This window comes from Polypterus senegalus, chromosome 9 (assembly GCF_016835505.1).
Source record: "Polypterus senegalus isolate Bchr_013 chromosome 9, ASM1683550v1, whole genome shotgun sequence".
In the NCBI taxonomy this organism is placed as follows: Eukaryota; Metazoa; Chordata; class Cladistia; order Polypteriformes; family Polypteridae; genus Polypterus; species Polypterus senegalus.
Genome location: NC_053162.1, coordinates 30052564 through 30074020, shown reverse-complemented (window position 1 = coordinate 30074020; position 21457 = coordinate 30052564). Strand labels below are relative to the sequence as shown.

The 21457-nt window shown below is 34.5% G+C and overlaps 1 protein-coding gene across 4 annotated transcripts in view; it reads left to right on the top strand.

The window, feature by feature from the left end:
* Positions 1-21457, top strand: part of cdk5rap2 (CDK5 regulatory subunit associated protein 2) — a 172594-nt gene that overhangs the window by 32868 nt on the left and 118269 nt on the right. For all 4 annotated transcript variants that reach the window (XM_039762824.1, XM_039762822.1, XM_039762821.1 and 1 more), the window contains exons 2-12: positions 220-290; positions 964-1013; positions 5617-5727; positions 7928-8004; positions 14994-15114; positions 15252-15412; positions 15974-16106; positions 16732-16785; positions 20003-20134; positions 20687-20806; positions 21352-21444. In XM_039762824.1, the coding sequence (XP_039618758.1) occupies positions 220-290; positions 964-1013; positions 5617-5727; positions 7928-8004; positions 14994-15114; positions 15252-15412; positions 15974-16106; positions 16732-16785; positions 20003-20134; positions 20687-20806; positions 21352-21444 (1123 nt within the window). The remainder of the gene's footprint in view (positions 1-219; positions 291-963; positions 1014-5616; positions 5728-7927; positions 8005-14993; positions 15115-15251; positions 15413-15973; positions 16107-16731; positions 16786-20002; positions 20135-20686; positions 20807-21351; positions 21445-21457) is intronic.

The window sequence follows — 21457 nt, the reverse complement described above, 5'->3', positions numbered from 1 at the left end:
CAGCCAGGCTGCTGCCTGACATCTACATTACATAAAGAGCTAAGATTTTTGTCCTTAATTTTGCTTAAACTGCTTTTTAAGAATCTTAAAGGATCAAAGGGGTTTCTGTCTCCTCTGGGTTATGAACATGGAATTGTAGCTGTAATTTAAATACCAAACAGTTTTTTAATATATGTGTATATAATATTTTTATTTTTTATTTTTTTTTTTTTGTTTTAGCTCTAACATGTCCAGATTGACCGATATATCAACTTTCATGGAAAGTAGTTGTTCAAGGGATCGAGTGACAGGTATGATTTTTTTTTTGTTTGTTTTTTTTTCCTCTGATCGTTTTATTTTAGCATAAAGCATCTGAGAGTGTCAGTCATGACAGTGGGAGAAATGTGTCCAGCAGCTTTAAGAAGTAGGATCTTGCAAATATCTCTGATATCCTCCTCTTCGAGTGCAGTACACACTATATCCCAAGATACACCAATTTCCTGATTGATAGCTGCACTTCTGTATGCTGCCATGGTACACTGTCATATGTGCAGTGGTCTGCTGTATCTTCTTCTGCAATAATTACCCACCTGTCTACTATAGGCAGTTAGTTCAGTGGTGTTTGTGTCATCACTTATATAATACCTCATTGTTATAAATTGATCTGCATAGTCAGAAAAAAATAAGCGAGGCTGGGTGTTTATATAGTGGGCAACAGAAAAGTGAAGTGTTTAGGTTTGTTTAGTCACTTCTAGTATACTGGAGTCTTATTTGTATCCAGAACTGATGTAAATGGGCCTGAACAGTTTGTATTTGTAATGGGAATTTATTAAATCCAGGAGGGCCAATCAGTTTTTTTTAGTTTCATCTTGTTTTTAACAGCTTATTATTTAAACCAGGTTAATTGTGCATTTTCAAGCAGTAGTCAACTCTCCTGAACTTCCTAAACTTTGAGTGTAACATTCAAAGCATTTTTCCCCATAGGTGACAAAACCTCACCAATGAAGCCATGGATGATGAAAGATTATGAAAATGTGAGTATGTATATTGTGCTCAAATTTTCTTAAACCTGAACTTTTCATTTTGATAAACTTGTGTATGTTTCAAGTGTTACTTAAATGCACACGTAAATTAATTTAATAAAATGTTGATCATTTCTTATCTTGTGTGTTCTTTTTGAATTTATGTTTCCTAATGAATGTTGATGAGGCTATGCACTAATTTAGTCTGCCTTAACCCCAAAAACAAGGTGACATTGCACCCTCCGTTCATGTAAATAAGCTTTGATCTGTGATAAGTCAGGCCCCTTCTTCAAGCAAGATTTAAAGAAGGGGCCTGAGTTGCGTCGAAAGCTTGCATATTGTAATCTTTTTAGTTAGCCAATAAAAGGTGTCATTTTGCTTGGCTTTTCTCTACATTCATAGAGGCTAACGCGGTACAACACCCTAGTACTACACACAACAAATTGATACACAGTTTTAAATTATATTCAACTATTCCGAAGTGTGTAGGGTATTAGAACCGTTCTTGGATTATTTTATTCGCTTAATGCCTATTGGGCTGAATGTACAATATCAATGCATTACATACTATTATTCAATGAATGATGTCCAACATCATCATTATTGCATTATGTCCTTACAGGTTCTCATTGTGTTGTCAGTTTTCTTCTCATTAATCAGGCTAATGTTATAATGACTAATCTGGTAACATAAATATGACAAATCAATCCTCTGTAATCACATTATTACAGAGAGATATATTTTAAAATTTATACAGGTTATTTTGAGTATAGTGGTTAAAATTCTGGCATGTCTGAATTGAAGATGGAAGATGGCACCACATGTTGGCTTTCTGTCTGCTGCTGTTATCTTTTGCTGTGCTCACTCACTCTATCTGCGCTGAGCTCTACTACTTTTTGTATGTTTGTAATACATTATGAACATCAAAAAATTATGATTAAATTTTCTTATGGTATTGGATTGTGTGGAGGTGAGGCAAAACCCTCACTCACTGACTGACTGACTGACTGACTGACTCATCACTAATTCTCCAATTTCTTGTGTAGGTAGAAGGCTGAAATTTGGCAGGCTCATTCCTTACAGCTTACTTTCAAAAGTTAGGCAGGTTTCATTTCAAAATTCTATGCGTAACGGTCATAACTGGAACCTACTTTCGTACATATATGCGGCCATAGCCTGCAGGTCAGTTGCCGTGTGAGACGGAGTTGCGTCCCTCATCGTCACGCCTCCCACATAATTGAGTGCCTGCCCATATAAGGCCGTCCATCAGCAGCTATCCAACAAACACGCTGCCGCTAAATATTCGCAGGTGAAGGACTGTGCTTATGCAAATGTAGATGAGATGGTCAGGGATAGACTAGTGTTTGGCACAAACTCAGTAAAAGTGCGAGAGAAACTTTTAAGTGCCGGGTCTTAGCTAACATTAAATAAAGCCATGGACATCGCAAGATAGCACAAGCACAGCTGAGAACCTTCGATGCATGTATTCCGAGCGGCTCATGTGAACTGACTTTGCAGGACTGGGAAAGGTAAACCCGTGCATGCAGTGTGTGAGGTCTCAGATAAAGAGGAAGACGAGCTGCTTATTGATGCAGTAGGAAAGGAGCAACCCTCTGACGCTGAACAAGCCTTTGTACATATCAGTAGGAAAGCAAGGTATAAAGCTTAAGTTTAAATTACGTTCATAGACACGCTGCCACTAAATATTCACAGGCAAATCCACAACTTAATACCGGGAATGCCTGTTAAACCTCTTAGATTCACGAGTACTGATTTGGGTAGTGATCATTTCGATGAATGAAACCTGTTCAAAAAACGCATTACACAATTGAGAAGGCAGCAAAGGAATATGAAGTGAGTGATGCATACAAGGATATTCATAAGTTCAGCTACTGTGGAAACAAAGCACAGTGTAAACCTTAAGTTAAAATTAAGTTCATAGACAGGGTGCCGCTGGCGTTTGTCATGCCTACGACGAATACGATATTCGTGAGATACAACTTTAATGAGAAGACGCAGGGTATAAACAAGACTTTTGATCACTTTGTAACAGAGTTAAAATTGCTGTAACGGAGTTAAAATTGCTGGTGAAGGACTGTGCTTATGAAAACGAATAGCAAAGCAAGGTGTAAAGCTTAACTTTAAATTAGGTTCATAGACACACTGCCGCTGGCGTTTGTCATGCCTAAGACGAATATGATATTTGCGAGATACAAGTTTAATAAGAGGACGCAGGGTATTAATGAGACTTTAGATCACTTTGTAACAGAGTTGCAATTAACAGGGTGGAGGTCACAGAGCTGTGTTTTTATAAAGATATTTCTTTATTTAGCATAGACAATCAGTTTTTCTCTGTCATTTCAGTTTTGCCTACAAAATTTGTCTGCATTGATAAAGCAACTGTTTACTAAAATATACGTGAATCCTAACTCTAAATTTATGAACATATTTTCCTTCCATCATTGTATATCATTGATATACATGTACTGTATTTAGTGTTGCATCTCTATTATTTACAGTTAATTTGTTTAATTTTAAATACATGTTTTGTATAACCACATCTACTTTGGCCAACACACGTTGTTTATACTGTTCACTTTTATCCAAGGTGACTTGCAAGATCAGAATATAATTGCTTTATATATTCAGAATCATAGAAGAGAATTTGACACATGTCTGATTTTTATTTCGTTTTACTTCTATATAAAAATTGCAGTTGCATAGAATTTGATTTGATGTTACTCGTCAATAAAACCTCAGTATAAATACACAGTATTTGTACAATATCAAATTATATTCTCAGTGAACACTAGTAGCGCCAGAACTGAGATTTGATATCAGTGTCATAAGTGAACAAGTAACAATGTTCATATTTATTAAATAGTTCAAGAATATGAAGCAAAACCCATTGTACCAAAATAATTATCATATTGGACTCATAAATATTAATGATAATTTTAGCAGCTAGGTGATTTCCTTTACTTATAGGTTAGTTTGCAACTATTTGCTAATACACCAGTTCTATATATGTGCTCCTGTATCTTTTCTTTAATAATTGCTTTCATTAATTTATCTGTTAGCCATACTGGCCTATAGTTACGTGTCTCAGCCTAATCAATCTTTTTTTATACAATTCCATAATATTTGCCAACCTCCAGTCATTAGGAATTCCCCAGTGTTCAAAGATTTTTTTAAAATATATGCTAAGGGTTTTATATACAATGGCGTGCAAAAGTATTCAGTCCCCTTGAAAGTAATCATAATTTTCTGCATGACAAATGATTTGTACACATATGTATCCATTCTTTATATTTAATGTGAACTCTTATGATGTAACAATACATTTCCAAAGTCAAACCAGTTTATATAGATATTTAACTGAAGAAAAACTCAAAAGTCAGTGTTTCCATAAGCTTTTAAACCTCTGTGCTTTGGAAGCTCCAGGTTTAAACAAATGACAAATTAATCACAAATGGCACAAAGGTGACAGTCACTGCAGAAATGAAGACAAAGGAGCATTCTGCTGATGTGAGAAACAAAGTCATTGAAATGCACAAGGCAGAAAATGGTTACAAAAAATATCAGAAGTGTTTGAATGTCCTGTTAAGCACTGTAGGATACATCATCAAAAAGTGGAAGGTTCATCACAGCACTCAGACCTTTACTAGAACAGGTTGTCCCTCCAAACTAAACATCAGAGCAAGATGTCTACTGGTGAAAGAGGCTACTAAACAACCATCACTCTGCAATGGTCTTTGGCAGAAACTGGAGTTAAGGTGCATGGGTCCACAATTTCAATAGCTCTCCATAAAACAGGTCTCTACTGTAGGGTAGCAAGAAAGAAGAATATTAATCTTTCAACCTGACAATGACCCTAAGCATAAGGCCAAAGCGACACTGGAATGGCTCAGAAGCAGAATGGTAAATGTTATGGAATGGCTAAGTGAAAGCCCTGATCTTAATCCTATTGTGAATCTGTGGCGCTATTTGAAAACTGCTGTCCAGAGGCACCTTCCCACCTACCTAGAGGATCTCTATAAACCATACCCCTATTACTTCCAAGAAGAATGGGGGAAAAATCACTCCTGAAAAATGTGCATAACTGGTACATACTTAACCCTGAAAAGAATTAAGGCTGTTCTTGCATCGAAAGGGTTCCTGACAAAATATTAATGTGTAGGGCTTGAATACTTATGTAAACTTCAGTTAAATATCTACAATAAATGGTTTATTTTGATTTTGGAGATATATTGTTAAAGTATATGATTTAAGAAAAATATATTCAGTGATTTTAAAAATGGTTATCTGTAATATTCTGTAGCCTGCAGATTTTTAATTTTCAAGAGAAATGATTATCATTAACAGACTTAATAGCTACTGTCTATCTATATAAATGCAGAAATAGAAAATGCTACACTATTGTACAACATTTATTTATATAGCACATTTTCATACAAACAGTAGCTCAAAGTACTTTACATATTAAAGAATAGAAAAATGAAAGACACAATTATAAAACAAAATAAATCAACATTAACTATTACACTATTGTAATGTAATTAACCGCAATAAATCAGTTGATGTTTTATTTTTTGATTGTGACTTCTTTTAATAGCAAATCACCGATCTGAAGAAGGAGAACTTCAACCTTAAACTTCGTATATACTTTTTAGAAGAAAGAATGCAACAAAAATTTGATGGTGCAAGTGAAGATATTCATAAAACGGTATGTGACATTCTCTCATAAAGGAACAGTCTTTTTTTAACTAGAACATACAAGCAATGTGGAAGAAAGCACCCATATCTCCTCTACCTTAAGAAATGAAGTCTCATTAATAGTAAATAAAATATTAATATATTTTATTTCTTTATTTTATGTACTGCTGCCTTCCTTCATTAATCTTAACTACAGAAATAACATTATTGAAATAATGAAACTAAGTGACAAAAAGATGAGCCAAAATCACATTTTTTCATATGCATTTATAGTTAGTGTATTGAACAGAGTATGCCATCAGAACATACTTTTCCCACTACACTCAGAACAACAACTGTTAAAATGATGCCAGAGATTAAGAATATCAACCATAAAGTAACTGCTTCTGATATTCTTGCATTTCGCAACCTTACTTTTATTTTCTTCATCTTAGACAAATTGGTAATAATTCATTTATTCTTGATCAATTTTAATTTTACCTACAAAAATGTGGTTTTATATCAAGTGCAGAAAATAACTTTATGGGATCATTTTTGACCTCATTAATTGAAGTCCAGAGGGTTTAAAAAAAAAAAGGTATTTTCTTGCAAATTATACAATACAGTACAATTTTATCATCTCCAAATAGTGTAAGTAACTTATTTAGTCTCATCAATAACAGAGTAATTGCAAATGAAGCACTTTATGAGGTTCATTTCTTTTTGAAAACATGAAAAAAATTTTAAATGCAGAATTGTATAATTATTTTTTCTTTGAAAATCCTTTATCAAAAAAAGTTAAAATATAAGCAATATATATAATAGTAGCTCTGCATGGATTGGAGTGACTCTCTAAGCTTGCATAACGGTGAAAATAACAGCCTAGAGAAGGGACTGAGTTACAAGCTTTGAGAGATCATAGTAAGGAATAGGAGTGAAGCAGGATGGAAAAGCAGTGAAGTGATAGTAAATGAGATATTTGCCTTAAAAGCAACATTCTGTCAAAGCTGAGCTAGAATTTGGGATGCTAAAACTTCTTCATTGTTGCATTTATTTATTTATTGGCCTTTGTTATACATTTTAACTTTGTTTTATTACTTGTTGCTAAATGGTTTGTTCCACTTTCTCCAAATTGGTTTTGTAATTATCATTTAAAAATGTATTACAACACAGTAATGCTTTTTCGTTAAACTTGCTGTTTCACAGGTTGTAATCTATCAGCTTTGCTATTTCATGCTCACTCTTTGAATTTCGTTTATGCTTCCTTTTAAAATAATCCAGTATATTTCTCCTTTCGTCCCCTCCCTACTTCACTACCTTCCAAGTTGAATTATTTGATGATTTGAGTCTCTACATAGATGTTGATCCATTTTTCTTTCTCAACTTTGGTGTTCTGACAATCACTACTGTCCATGCTGCATTCTTAATCTTCCTTTTCTTAATTCTTCTTTTGAATTCTTATCATCTGCCCCTTAATTTTTTACAATGCATCTTTTCCTCACTGATTTTTTTTTTGTTTGCTTTTCTTGATGACTTGTAAAAATTGAGTAGCAAAATTGGCTTTCTTATCCTATATTTTTTCCTTCAAAGATTTATTTTTATATTGTTCTTCATGTTTATCAGTAATATGACCCTTGTTTCCTTGATGTTAATTTTTTACCCTTGCAGGTTTAAGTACTGACCAGCAAAGCCTGGTTATCAGCTAAATGCAATCTAGTTAACAGCAATTCTGATATGTACTTCCACTTTACATGCTGTATTCTTCAATAACCATTTTTCTGCATACAGTAGTTATTGAAAAGGAATGGTGATAGTCATCAGTGTCTTTCCTCTCTTTACGTCTGCCCTGGCTCTGATATTTTCTATTCTTTTTCCTGATCTTACAACATGACCCATAATTAGATATTCTGTTTGCTTCCAGTCTCTGTTATGCCAGAGTGAGTCTAGGTGCCATTAAACCGTGTCTTCCATTAACCTCTGCTAAATGCCTTGTTTTTCAAAGCAGATGTAAATGGTCAGGCCTTTCTGTAAACCCCTCTCTCTTAGTAAACTCAAATTAATTTTATGCTACCTCATTATTTTTTTTTTTTTTTGTAAAACCAAGCTAACATCCATTTTGGCTTGTATTTCTTTTGTCAAAATTACAAGAAATTACTTTAATTGTATGTAATTCAATACAAATTTTTAACAGATAATTTGTGTAATCAACCATTTTAATTTTGCTTCTAAAGAATATTGAACTGAAAGTGGAAGTTGAGAGTCTGAAGCATGATCTTCAAGAGAAGCAGGCACTTCTTGTTAAGGCATCGTAAGTTTTTCATTGTTCATATGCTCTTTGCTTTTTTTTCCAATACAATGGAAATAACTAATTTTTAAAATCGATAAGTAGCACTAAATTAGACCTGTCCAAACTGAATTTATCCATGTAACAGTTTATTTCGGAGAATTATGTTTTACTTACATTTTTTGAATAAATGCAGGCCATGGAGTACTTTTTAAAGCCCTGCAGCCATCAATGATGAGAATGAGTCTGTATTTTATTAAAAATTGAAGGTTAAATAGAGCTTCTAGAGTCTAGACCTTCTGAGTATTACATTATTTATTACATTTATACAAGGGGTACATTTTTTGAAGTGTGTAGCTATATTCATTATTTCAAAGTTACTTGTGAGGTTCATTAAACTTGTCATTGGTTGATGTGGATGGATGCTAGGTGGTATTAGCTAACGCATGTGGTGTTCTTTTTGCTTCCTACAACATCAAATTGGAAAGGCGGGACTGTTTCAAAAAAGTCTCGGTGAACAGTTGTTTTTTTTATATATTGTTGAACAAAAAGGCATACTCTTACCCTTAGCTTTATTGGGTTCACTTGCTGAGGTAATTCTATAGCCAAATTACAGACTTCATGGCAAAGGTTTGAAACTGATAACTTAACAATAAATTGGTTAGTTGTATTATATGATTTCAGTGACACCACTCTCTTCATTACCATGTACAATTAAAGGTTATAATTATGCTCCTTAAAAGTCACAATCACTTATTTTATATCTTCACAAGCGTACACAACTAGTTGTTATATCTGAGCATAATTCCTATTCATTTGCATTAGCTTTTTCATTTGCATAATTCCCACCATGCTCTCATGCTATTCTGTAATATACAGTCTATATGCTGACTAAACCCTCATCCTAAAACATTTCCTGTTAAACTTCTCTTTAAATGCTAAATAAAAAATACTAATCTTTGCTAATTGAGCTCTCCATTATTGTTTACATATTTATTCACTTAAAAACTGTATCTGGTCTTAATAATCATTTTCCAATATTATAACACCTTCCAAAATAAAATGTGTGTTATTGCTACATAATGTAAAAATCATTAGTTTACCTCATTTACAAATTATGTCTAGTATCCTCATTTGTATTTATAGAATATGTACATTCAGACCTTTGGAAATTTTAAACCCATATTCTTAAACCCATATTTAGGGTATTGGCAGACCAAAGGTTATTCTGGGATAATCTTAAGTGAGAAAGTAGTCCCTTCTAGGGCACCATTCTCTCCCAAGGCCCTTCAGACACATTGGCCCAATTTAGAATTACGTAGTTATGCCTGTTTATGGGATGTAACATTAATAAACCTTTGGATCAATAGCTTCAACTTCATAATTAATGAATATGCTATTTATAAAGATGTAAAGAAGCACTATATAATGTGTTTTTAATCTTTTATTAATAAAATCTATTGTGAAGTGCTGCAAATATGATAGAACTAGATTATTCATGAATACAGTAATCCCTAGCTATATTGCGCTTCGACTTTCGTGGCTTCACTCTATCGCAGATTTTATATGTAAGCATATCTAAATATATATAACGCGGATTTTTCGCTGCTTCGCGGGTTCTGCGGACAATGGGTCTTTTTACTTCCTGTACATGATTCCTCAGTTGGTTTGTCCAGTTGATTTCATACAAGGGACTCTATTAGCGGATGGCTGAGAAGCTAACCAATCAGAGCACGCAGTTAAGTTCCTGTGTGCTGAATGGCTCAGCGACGGAGTGCTGAATTCGAATCTGCAGCGTTAACCAGGAAGTCTTGTCTCGCTCATTCAGCATTAGCGTGGTTCGCTGTGTAAAGAGTTAACTTTTGTGCTCTTTTGTGTTTATCTTTGTGCATAGTCAAGCCCTTCATTGTGGCTCCAAAACGATCTGCTCCTGCTACTGCTGCAGGGGCCGTGCCAAAGCGGCAACGGAAGATGTTAACGATTGCCGAAAAGGTAAACGTTTTGGATATGTTGAAGGAAGGGAAAAGCTACACCGCTGTAGGACGCCATTATGGCATCAATGAGGCAACGATTCTTTTTATTTAAAAAGTAGGAAAGGAATATAAGATCTACGGCCGCAGTGTCCTTTTAACCAGGGTGCAAAATGAGTTGTAAGTGGATGTAATAAGGCAGTAGTCTGGATGGAATCTGCTTTAGGGATTTGGATTGAAGAACAACAACGGCAGTGCACCACAGTCGCCTGAACAGGCTCATTTAGAAGAGATCTAATGCTCTCCTTTGTTGTGCAGTAAAACTAAACTCATCGTTATTGGACAAGTCATCATGTCATTGTTGGTGAGTAACCATAATTAATTTTCTACTTACAGTACTTAGAACATGTACGTACGTTTAGTGTTACTGTACACACATTTACTATATACAATTTTTCTTGCATTGTACGTATTTATTGCTGGTGGCCTGTCTATCCTAATGGCTGTAACATATGTGATATCGGAGACACTCGATATCTTTAATATTTAGGTTTTACTGTATATAAACAGTGTGTTTACATACATAATTTCAATGAATTTTACCTAATAACTAAGAGAATACAAAGGGTTTATGCTGTATAACTGTGCGGGGAATATTTATAAACAGTTTGGGAGAGTTTATAAGGGTTTAAAATATATAAAAATAACCATACAAACATATGGTTTCTACTTCGCGGATTTTTACCTATCGCTTGGGGGTCTGGAATGCAACCCCCACGATCGAGGAGGGATTACTGTATAAACATGAACCCAAAACTCTTCAGGATTATTAAATGTTAATGATTGATTAATGAAAGTAGTTTTAAAGTGTTGCCTTATTTTCAGATACTATAATTTAACCAAAAACAAGTACACATTCAAAACACAATGAATGCTAAAGAGGAGTTTACTTCAGTGTCGAGTACACAAATTTATATAAAAAGATGCCTTTATCCCAGGCAGCCTTCACAAACAAATAATTATACATACATTATATTTAAGTGATTAGAATGCACAGACAATGAAACTTAAATCAAATAACAAGGGTATTTGTTGCAGTAGTGCTGATTTCAAAAGTTAGTAATTTATTATGTTGTCTTCTGAGTCTCCTGATGGTGGCAGTAGTGTCATGTGTTGCTATGTTTAAAAGATTAGCAATGAAATTGTGCCATGCTTCTTGTTGGTCTTTGAATATCTAAATGCATTTTAGATGTGTTCAGTATTGTAATGTTTTAGTGCAGCATTAGTTAATATCCAGTTTTCAATGAATTTTTTCTTATATTTTTAGTTAATATGTGCCCTGCAGTTAGGAAACACCTAGATGAACATTCGCTTTTCCAAGGGAACTTTGAGAAATAGGAGCCATTATTGTACATTTCTCTTTTATAGAAATTCATTTTTATTTTCTTGTTTTTTTAATTTAAATTATCAAATTGTTTGAATTAAGAATCCATAGGTGCTTGTCTCTATGTGCAAGTGTCATTTGTGATTGTTAAAAAGAAAATATGTAGAAACTAATAAATTAAGGACCGTGTAGTGGTTTGACGTGTAGCTCTGGCTGTGACTGGAATGCTACTCCACTACGTGGAGAGTGTACATTCTCATGTTTTTTTGTTTTTTCTACCCTTCTTTGTAGGGTTCTTCCCACATCTTAAGTTAGGTTAATTGCTTATTTTAATTTGGTTGTATATATGAATGTGTCCTGCAATTTAGAGGTGTTCCTGCCTTGCCCTCACTAAAACTAGGGCAAGCCTATGAAATGATTATAAAATGATTTAAGTTGGTGGGATGATGGATGGAATAAATGAAGAAAATCTTAACAATTGCATTGACTCTGTTATTGCTACACTTGTTTGAAAGTGAAACGCACTGTGCTAAGCATATATGAGTTCAAATACTAATGGAGTAAACAGGAATAAAGTAGAATTTATAGGCAGAATTTGGCTTTAAGTTGTTTGATTAAAAAAACAATCATCATAGGGTTCTCCCAGAGTAAGGTGCTAGTTTCAAACCACGACGGAATTATTCATTTACTTAATAAATGAACACGTCAGCCTGTTTTCTATTGTATAGTTTCTTCCTTTTTCTAAAATCCGTATTAAGTAGATTACTGAATATATTGGTTACTTTCTAGTTTTCTGTATTTGACTTAATTTTTTCAATTTATACAATACTAAGGTAAGACAATAGTCTGAAAACAGCCAAGTATATTTAAGAGATCAGGAGAAGTAGGATTTAAAGGTAAGGGTGCTCGTATCACTGTAGTTTCCAAGAAAGAAGATATCAGTTTTCAAATTTTCAGATTCATCCTAATTACAAAACCCAAAGTGCTACCTTATGTACAATAGCATAGAGAGCCAACAAAGAGCAAAAAGGAATACAAATGGGTAGGGGAGTAAGAGAGCTGAAAGTAAAAGGATGCCACTCACCCTAAGCACTGTTCTATATTTGCTATAAAAGAAAAAGGAAGAAGAATGAATAGAAAACTGCCTGAAGAATGGCCCTGAGCTGCCTCTAAAGCTTGCATTTTGCAGTCTCTTTTTTAGTTAACCAATAAAATGTGTCATTGTGCTTGACTTCTCATTGCATCCACAATGGCTAACATGGTACAACACCCTACCACAACAGAAAATAATTTGGAATAAAATGTCCATGGCATCATTGGTAAAGAGCTTTGGTCTATTTCTGTTTACATTGCTCCTTCATAGTCTTAATGACAATCTAACATAAAAATAATTTACTTTAGATCTTGCCTGTGTATGTGAATAAAAACTCAATCTTTGGTCCATCCCGTGGTTGTTGCATGCAATCTCTTAAGGATGAGAGGCTTAATTCAAATTCAAAAATCTTTTTCCCATGAGAGTGAGGAAAACTGGTAGCTAAGCCCATCATAAAGTCACAAATAGGCCCATATTGACCTTAAAAGAAAATCCTGTGTCAGTGATGATGTGAACAGAACCAGAATAATTCTAATAGTGTTGATGGTTTTCATAAAAATTGTCATTCTAATGCAAAGACATGTAAGTGTTAAAGTAAAACTGAGATAAAACATATTTTAGATTTTAAAGGGAGGCAAAGATGAGCCTATCATTTGTAACTGAGGAAGCAAATGACAGGGAGATTTAAAAAATGTATAATAAGAGTCTAGAATGGGAGTGATATCTGAGAGAAAATCTGATTCGTATTTCACAGAAGTGTTCATCATTCAAAATGAGTCCACCAGATTTAGATTTGAAGTAAATTTTACATAAGTTTGATAAGAATGAATAATATGTTGGTTAAAGAGAACTGGGAATTCTAATAAAGGGATTAGAGAAGAATTTGAATCCATACTGGGAATAATTATGTAAGCTTTCAAATTAAAATTTTGGTTATTAAGATCTGGCAGAAAATAGAACTGTTACAAGGCTAGTGTCTAAACAGCAGACCACTCTAATACCAATTAGTTTTATTCTGTAGGTGATGTCATATGAAAATGACCACTACACAGCTTTTATAATTAAAAGCAGAAGGTCCTATGAAGTAACTTTTGTTACCAAATTGGTTTGAGTCCTTGTCTATAATTTAAGAATGCCATGTTAGCTCTTTTACTCTTGATTGTACCAGATTTGTTGACATCTAACTTGTGTCACCTTCAAGGGTCTCAAAAAACCACAAACATCCATTATAGACATGGTGCACAAACTTAATAAACATAGTGACAAGCTTTGTGGCTTGCTTGACAGGAGCCAGCACCTTGCAGAGATGTGGCATCTGCTGCCACTGATCCCCAGCAAAATATCCCAGTGGATCACTGCACTGTTCTGTTCCCACTGCTGTTCCTCCAAGTACAGGGAGGAGCTCCACTGTGTTGCTATATCACCAACCTACCTGTGTTGGGCAGGTGGTGGTGCTGCTGCATTTTTACAAGCAACATGCTGGCAGTAGGGGAGTGGCAATTATGGCTGCAGACCCGCTCTGCCTTGCTCGGAAGCTCACCCGACCCCGGGTAGCCTCTGCACCACAAGGTTGAGCATATGAGCAAAACATGGCACATTGGGTCAGTTTGACGAGTTGCAGGGTGATCAGGAGGTTGGTGCCGTTGTCGGATGCCACACTGCCTGTCTGGAGCAGCTGAGGGCTCATTCACTTGAGGACCTGAGTCTGGAAGGCAGCTAGGATCACAGGCTCATTAGTGCTCCTCTTACCCAGACACACCAGCTCCAGCACAACCTGGCACCAGCTATGCAGTGCCATAGCATAGCTGCGGGGGCATTTGCTGGATGTTTCAGTGCAGCTTGTGTCTGGGTTGGAGGCAGCTATGCTGTAGGAGGAGGTGGAAGAGCAGAGGAGGGTAGTGGGTGTGGACTTCCCTTGATCCTCCATGTTGGCACTGCCAACTCGAATGGTGCTCACCTAACCGCCCCCTCCCCAGCCCCTTGGTGGATGACCTAATGGGTAGTTTATGATAGGTATCACCCATGCCTTCTTGTCTATGTGTTGGTGGTAAAATGGACCCTTCTGCCCACAACTTGGTTGAGTGACAGGCCTATGTTACGTGATGTGCTGGTGGAGGGCTGGGACAGCCTTTCTGGCAAAATAATGGTGGCTGGGGATCTGCCAGGGTCGGGATGCCACAACTCATCAGCTGGCAGAATGGGGCTGTTTCTGTCAGCCAATCGGGCAGAAGCTGCAGGGCCAATAATTTTGCCTGGTGCCCATTTAGGTGCTGTATTTGAGGGCGATTGGGTGGGAGGGGCCTCTTGTACACCAGCAGCTGGGTGATGGTGGACTGTTGCTGTATGTTAAAAAGAGGGGTAGGGAACGGAGTGGAAGAGGAATAACTGCACACTGCTGCTTCTGGGTATGAGCTTCTGAAGTGGCTACTCTGTTATGCATTTCTCCACTAAAGTGAGTTATGTTGCTCTCTAGGCTGCAGCATTAATATTGGTAAAAGTGATGTTTCATTATTGTCTGCCATGTAAATATTACGGGAGAAAGTTTATAATGTTGTTGTTTTAACAGTAAAGCAGTTGAAAGTCTGGCAGAAAACAGTAGTGAAGTTCTTCGAGTCAAAGAGGAATGCAAGAAGGATCTCGATCAAGTAACCAATGTTTTTCATAAGAAAATTGAACAATTGGAAGAGGTTGGTTGCTACTGGTTTTGTTAAAGTTGACATAGATATATTTCTGTACTTTTGAAAATGTACATTTATTTTAATAAGGTTGTATGTACAATGTTCAAGTTCTTTATACTGATTTTTTTTTCATTTACATTCTTAAGAGTCTCAAAGCTGCCCAGACTGATGCTGACCAAATGGCAATAAAAGCAGAGCAAGAAAAACTTAAAAATTTGGACTTGGAGAAACGTCTTGTAGCTCTTACTGGTTCACAGCCACCAAGAACAGAGCCAGAGCTTTGCCAAAGATTGGATGAACAAGACAGGTGTGATTATTTTTACTATTAACATTTTTATCCTTGTTAATTTAATTTCTAGTTTGTCATGAAATAATTTTTACAAATAGAAGGACAAGTTTAACTATTTCTTTGCAGCAATTTTTTTACATATGTTGATATTAGTAGAATTTTCACATGATCTCTTGTTAGATTTTATGGTAATTTCGGTGATATTGTGTATTTCTGAATTCAGGTTTTACAGTAAAGTTTCTCTTTTGGAAATATTTCTATTTGATATTTTGTTATTTTTGATAATGATAGAGTGAATAATTAATTTGTTAGCCATTTTATTATCTTCATCCAATTATCAATAGTTTACCTTAATTGATGATTTTTTAATTTGTCACAAGTGGATCATTTGTGGGTTAAGTAAATCATTCAGGAGTACACAGTGAGATAGAGCTGGTATTGCACGATTCGCCTTCTGTTTGAAAGTCCACTTCCTTAACCACTGAACAAAATTGGCTGCTATCTAATCAAAATATTTATCAGCTTTTTGTACATACTTGGTACAAATCATTTTTGTCTTTTGCTTTTCATTTTCAACAGGTTGATTGAAAAACTTAATTTAATAGTAAAAGATAAAGATGTACTTATTGAGCAGCTTAGAAATGATAAACTACATTTGAATTCAGTTGGTGAACTTACAGAAGCCTTGGAAAGGGTAAATGGAGAGACGGAGGTGAGTTGATAATTTGGAAAAAGTCAAATGTAGAATAGTATAATTGCTATTTAATTTGAAGAATTACTTTATGAAGTTAAGTAGTAAGAAAGACTTAATTGTGGTAGAATTGTAAGAATAATACATTTGACTTTTAATGCAATTTATTTATCACTGACACAACAGAACACTTAATTACTTGGTTGATTAACATACCTGCAATTTAGGTATGTACATTTGTTGTGTAACCTGCTTTAGATACAAGTTATCAGTTAAACGGTCTTTAAGGAATATACTACCAAAAAATTGTTTTTCATTGTGTTACACCATGTTCTTTGTAGTAATAACTGCAAAAGATTTTTAATCTCATATTTTCATAGAGAACGGAGATCACAAATGTTTAAATACAGTCGGCTTCTATGGACAACACAGGTTTAACAGCAGAAAAAAAAAAAAAAAATTTTCCAAAGTGGTTTAATATTGTAGTGAATATTATCAAAGTCTGCAATTTTTTCCTGATGTCCTTTCTCCTCCTTCTTAGTTTAACAATATGTTTTATTTTAAAGCTCAGATCATGTATGATGATGATTTAGCATTACTATTAAAGGCAAAAACTTTCTGACTTTCTTGACAATGTGTTTTACAGGCTTTGAGAATAGAGCTGAAGAATGAAAAGATGAAACATGAAAAGGAGATTCAGGTGTGTATCATGATTTCTGGAGGAAAGTGATCTTAAATGATTGTCTTATTGTTTACACAGTATATGATTGAATTCATACAGGTACTCTTATTTTGGCCTTGACAAAACCATTTATTATAATGAATACCTTCCTAAATACTGTAAATCTCAGTGTTGTTCAAGGGTGTCTAGTGCTTTTTCAGTTTTGTAGTGTAAGTCAAGCAAATAATTTACAGCACCATATGTCAACATTACTTGCTTAATAGGAAAAAAAACTTTTGATAAATCTGTATTTTTTTAGAGGCTTGAAATCAAGAGAACAGGTAACTTGTTAATTAAAATGCAGTTATGTACAATGAGGATGTAATCAGAATATGAATTTAGATGTGTATTTGTTGGGATTTTGCTATCTTTGTCAACATTTTGTTTCAACAAACAATCTAGACTAGTGGCCTTTGTTGGTACATCCATTTTATTGTTCATATTGCATAATGTTAGAGTGAATAATCTGAAGAGCTTATTGTTAGCCATACTTGAAGGTTTGTTTTCTTTAAATTAACACATTCAAGATAAATGTTATTCGCCAGTTACTATTGAGTCTTTAGTGCATTTTTCTATATCTGTAAATTGTAAAATGTGGCTGGCTACTTGTTTTACGCTGTGATTGTTTCCTTAGTAGGTATTTGGCTTCAGTGGAATTAAATATTAATTTTTGCAGACTTCTTACATTCACTGTTAATTGTGGATATGTGCAGCAAGATTTCACAAGAAGGGCCTTTTACATAATAAAAAAAATAAAAGTTTTTCTTAAACATGTTCTGGTTTATTTTAAGGTTACATTAAAAACAGATTATTTAACGTAGTATTTATTAGAGACTGAAGAGTCCATGTGCCATCAGATTAACTATTTTGATATATATTCTTTAGGTATATTAGATATTTTTCCCAATGTATATATTTTAAACCACTAGTGGTGTAAGTTGGAGGCATTATTAGATATTGTAAATTTGTTCTGTGTCTTTTTAATTTTTCCACCCCTCACCCCCGACCCCATGTGATTTACGGCAGCTGGTCACAACAAAAGGAAGATATACTTGAGTTAATCTTCCAAGGAAAATCAGATTTGGTAAGGACAGCCAAGGTGCTGGCTAAGGCAATCCAGCTTATGTGCTCATAAACAGTCATGTACTAGATACAGTGCATCTATTGTGTTGAATAGTCATCAGAACTAAATTACAGAACTTTTGAAGGCTTTTGAATCATCTGTGCTTTGTAAAATGGCAGTTAAACAGGCTCATCTGTCTCTTTTTACCCGAGAGTATTTCAGTATTTGCCGTGGCTGGAGCTAAAGATGGATTACAGGAATTCTTCTAAATTCACTCTTTTGACCTCAAGCTATTTATCAATTGAAACTTCTAAATGATACCTGTTTTTGTGTGCATTTAACTTGTAAACATTACTTGAGCATTTTTTTAAATTGGCAAACAGACATAAAAATGTCAGATTTTTGCCGTTTGTGTGGAGGCAAATTGAGAGGTAACCAGTGTCGCTGGATCTTCAGCTCATCTGGTAAGCGTAATTTACAGGTGATTTTGGGATATATTTTGGGATCAACATTAAGTCGTGATGGAAGTCAAGAGTTTGTCTGTAGTAAATGTGTCTTCATGCTCGAGAAAGTTGTTCATTTTGATGTTCTCATTAGTCAGTTACAGGGGACATGTAATCTCAAAGTTCAAAGGTTGCTGGCGGAAAAAAAACATTTAATGCAATGTATAAAACATATGTATAATAGAAACAACCCTAGGCCAGCTGAAACTTACAAAAAAGTTCAATGCAAGGAACCATCTCTTACTGTGGCTGAGCTGGGACCTCCCATTCCAAAAGACGATTCTATACAATCTGGAGGAATTGGACTAAGAAGGTGCCTGAGTTATGATACATTACATGTGCTTGAATCAGATTCGAACACTTTCTGTCCCTCTCAAAGAAAGATTAACAGTAGAAAACATTTGAAGAATTCTCAATGTAAACCAGAAAGTAAACAGCCGGAGACTTTGTACTTTGATTTAGTCCAAAAGAAATCTTCTCTTCTTTCTAGTTCATTACATTGTCGGTCAGATTCATTACAGTCCCTCAATATGGAATATACTGAAACTTCCTCCCTGTCTTGCTCCACCACATCTCTCAATACTGTAGGGATCCCCTCAAAAGGGGAAAACTTGGGTTATACTTTTTCTAGAGCTTCTTCTGCATCAGCTGGGGCTGTGTCATTTTTAAATTTAGCATTTTTTAACAATATGATCAGAACTTTCAAAAGTATTCGCTATAAACCTGTAATAACTTTGCCAAACAGCAAAATACCTATACTATCCAAATGTGCCTTAAGGCGTCCGGCATCAGGATGCAGTCACATTGTCTTCAAAAATGAAAATTCAAAAATGAATATTGACTTTGATGGTTGGAAGTCTTTACAGGATCTTTCAGAAGCTTTTAATGATGAGTACACACCTTTGCAAACTGAGGTAATGTAAATCACCTACTCTGTGTAGCTTTGCAAAAATATATGAATTAGCTTGTTTTTACTAAATAACATATATTTATACTGTATATTAAAGAGTGAAATGCTTAAAAGTAATCCAATATTTGTTCTGTATGAATGGATGCAAACACTGTTCTGTAGTGTGTAAATGCATGAGTTTCAACTTTTATGTGTAACTCAGAAATTGGAATTGTTTTATATTGTTCATTTTAAAAGAAATTGGCTAACTGTTAACTGCAGACAGGTGACTAAGATTTACTATTTTTGCACCTTTCTTTTCTGGGTTACCTAACAAAAGTTCTCAGGCATGTATGCAGTTTAGCAGTTTTTTTGTGTATTTTGTTGTTCAGCAGCTGAAAACTTATTTTAACATTGTTTTACTCCAGTAAGTCTGTGGTGTTACAGGATGAAAAGCAGGGTTTTTATCAGCCATTTTTATGTAGCATAAATTAACGGACCAGTGCCTTCTGAAATTCATTATTTTCATTTTGGTCGTTGTTGCACTAGTGCTGGTGAAATTTTTGCAAAAAATTAAGTCATTTATATCAATGGTTTTGTCATAGTCAAAGTTTAAGTCTAAACTGAAAAGTGTTTATTATTGTACCATGTACTTCATATGGATTACATTTTTTGTACGTGATCATTTTTTATTGAACAAATGATGCATGGAATGGACATGTACAATTATTTTCTTTCAAGAACTTGGCCCAAAGGCAGAACGACCCTTCTAAAGTTGACTCAGCTAAGAAAATGCCAGAGGAACTGGAAATTAGCAGAACTATTATTAATACGCTGAAAAAAAGTTTGGAAGAAATGGAAAGAGAGACAAAGGTTTGGTTTTAAAAAAAGTTTCTGTTATTGGTTTGTTTAAAATGTGTAACTGTAATTCTTGTAATAGAAAGAGCATTTAGTGAGATTAATAGTGATACATAGTTTAAATGCCTCCCTGAAGTCCTATTGCTGGCTGGCATAGTGAAGATTGGCTGATTTGATCTGTGTTTGACCTCTGTTTTCATATAGTGTCTTATACAGTGAGAATGAGCTGCAGTAATACAAAAAATACATGGCCTTACTATGTTATGTTTTTTACTATCATACAGCAAAACAGAATAGTACACCATATCAAACAGTATGTATTAAATTAATAGGTTATGACAAATTATATTTTGCTTAAGATATGTTGGAAGCATATTAAAGATTAAACAAGTATGTTATGTTAATCAAATCAAAAAATGCTTTTAGAACTGCTCATAACATTTATTTTTTCTAGTGGCATGAAGACACATAGACTGTTCAGGCCATCTGCTGTCAGTGTCTCTGCTTTTCAGTATATATAATAAATACAGTACTTGGTAAATCCATTTCACTTGCCTTACTCTTAAGGTTCTGAGAGAAACATTAGAAGAAAAGGAAAATGAGCTGAATACTGAAAAGAAGAATGGACTTAAGAAAGATAAAGCTATCCAGGGTTTTACTTTACTTTTGAAAGAAAAAGAAAATGAGGTAAAGCAGATTGTTTGAAGTTGCTATTTTTTAAAGTATTTGTTGTTTAGTTCTGTTTATTAGTAAAACAAACATGGTAAATAATTAGTCATTCTATGCATGGGTTCTATAAATCTAAATAGTAAATTTGTGTCCCACGTCCTCCCTGTGTGGAGAGCGCTTTAAGTAGTGAGAAAAGTGTTACATATAAATGTAAAGAATTATTATTTATTATTAAATGTTATGTGGAGTCTGTAAATATAAATTGAAAGTTTTTTTTAATTGTGTCCGGTGGTGGGTAGAATTGTATTTGCTAATACACTGTCTAGAAAATATTTATGCAATTAAATTTGGTAATGGATTACGTTTTTTGAAAATGAGAGACAACACTTCAGGCTGGAAGAAAAAAGGCTAACAGCAGCCTTGAATATATGTAATAATTCCTGTTTTTTCTTCCATCTTAAATGATGATATTGCATTACATGTTTTATTTCTCCAAAACCGCTACCCCACTGCAGCCTTTTTTCTTTTTTGACAGCTAAAAAATCTATTTTTGCCTTTGGCAGATAGAAGAACTTTGTCATACAATTGAAGATCGTGATGATGCACTAGGGAAGGCAAGAGAAGCTGCCCATAAAGCCCAGATTCAGAAATATCAGGTAGAGTTTTTCC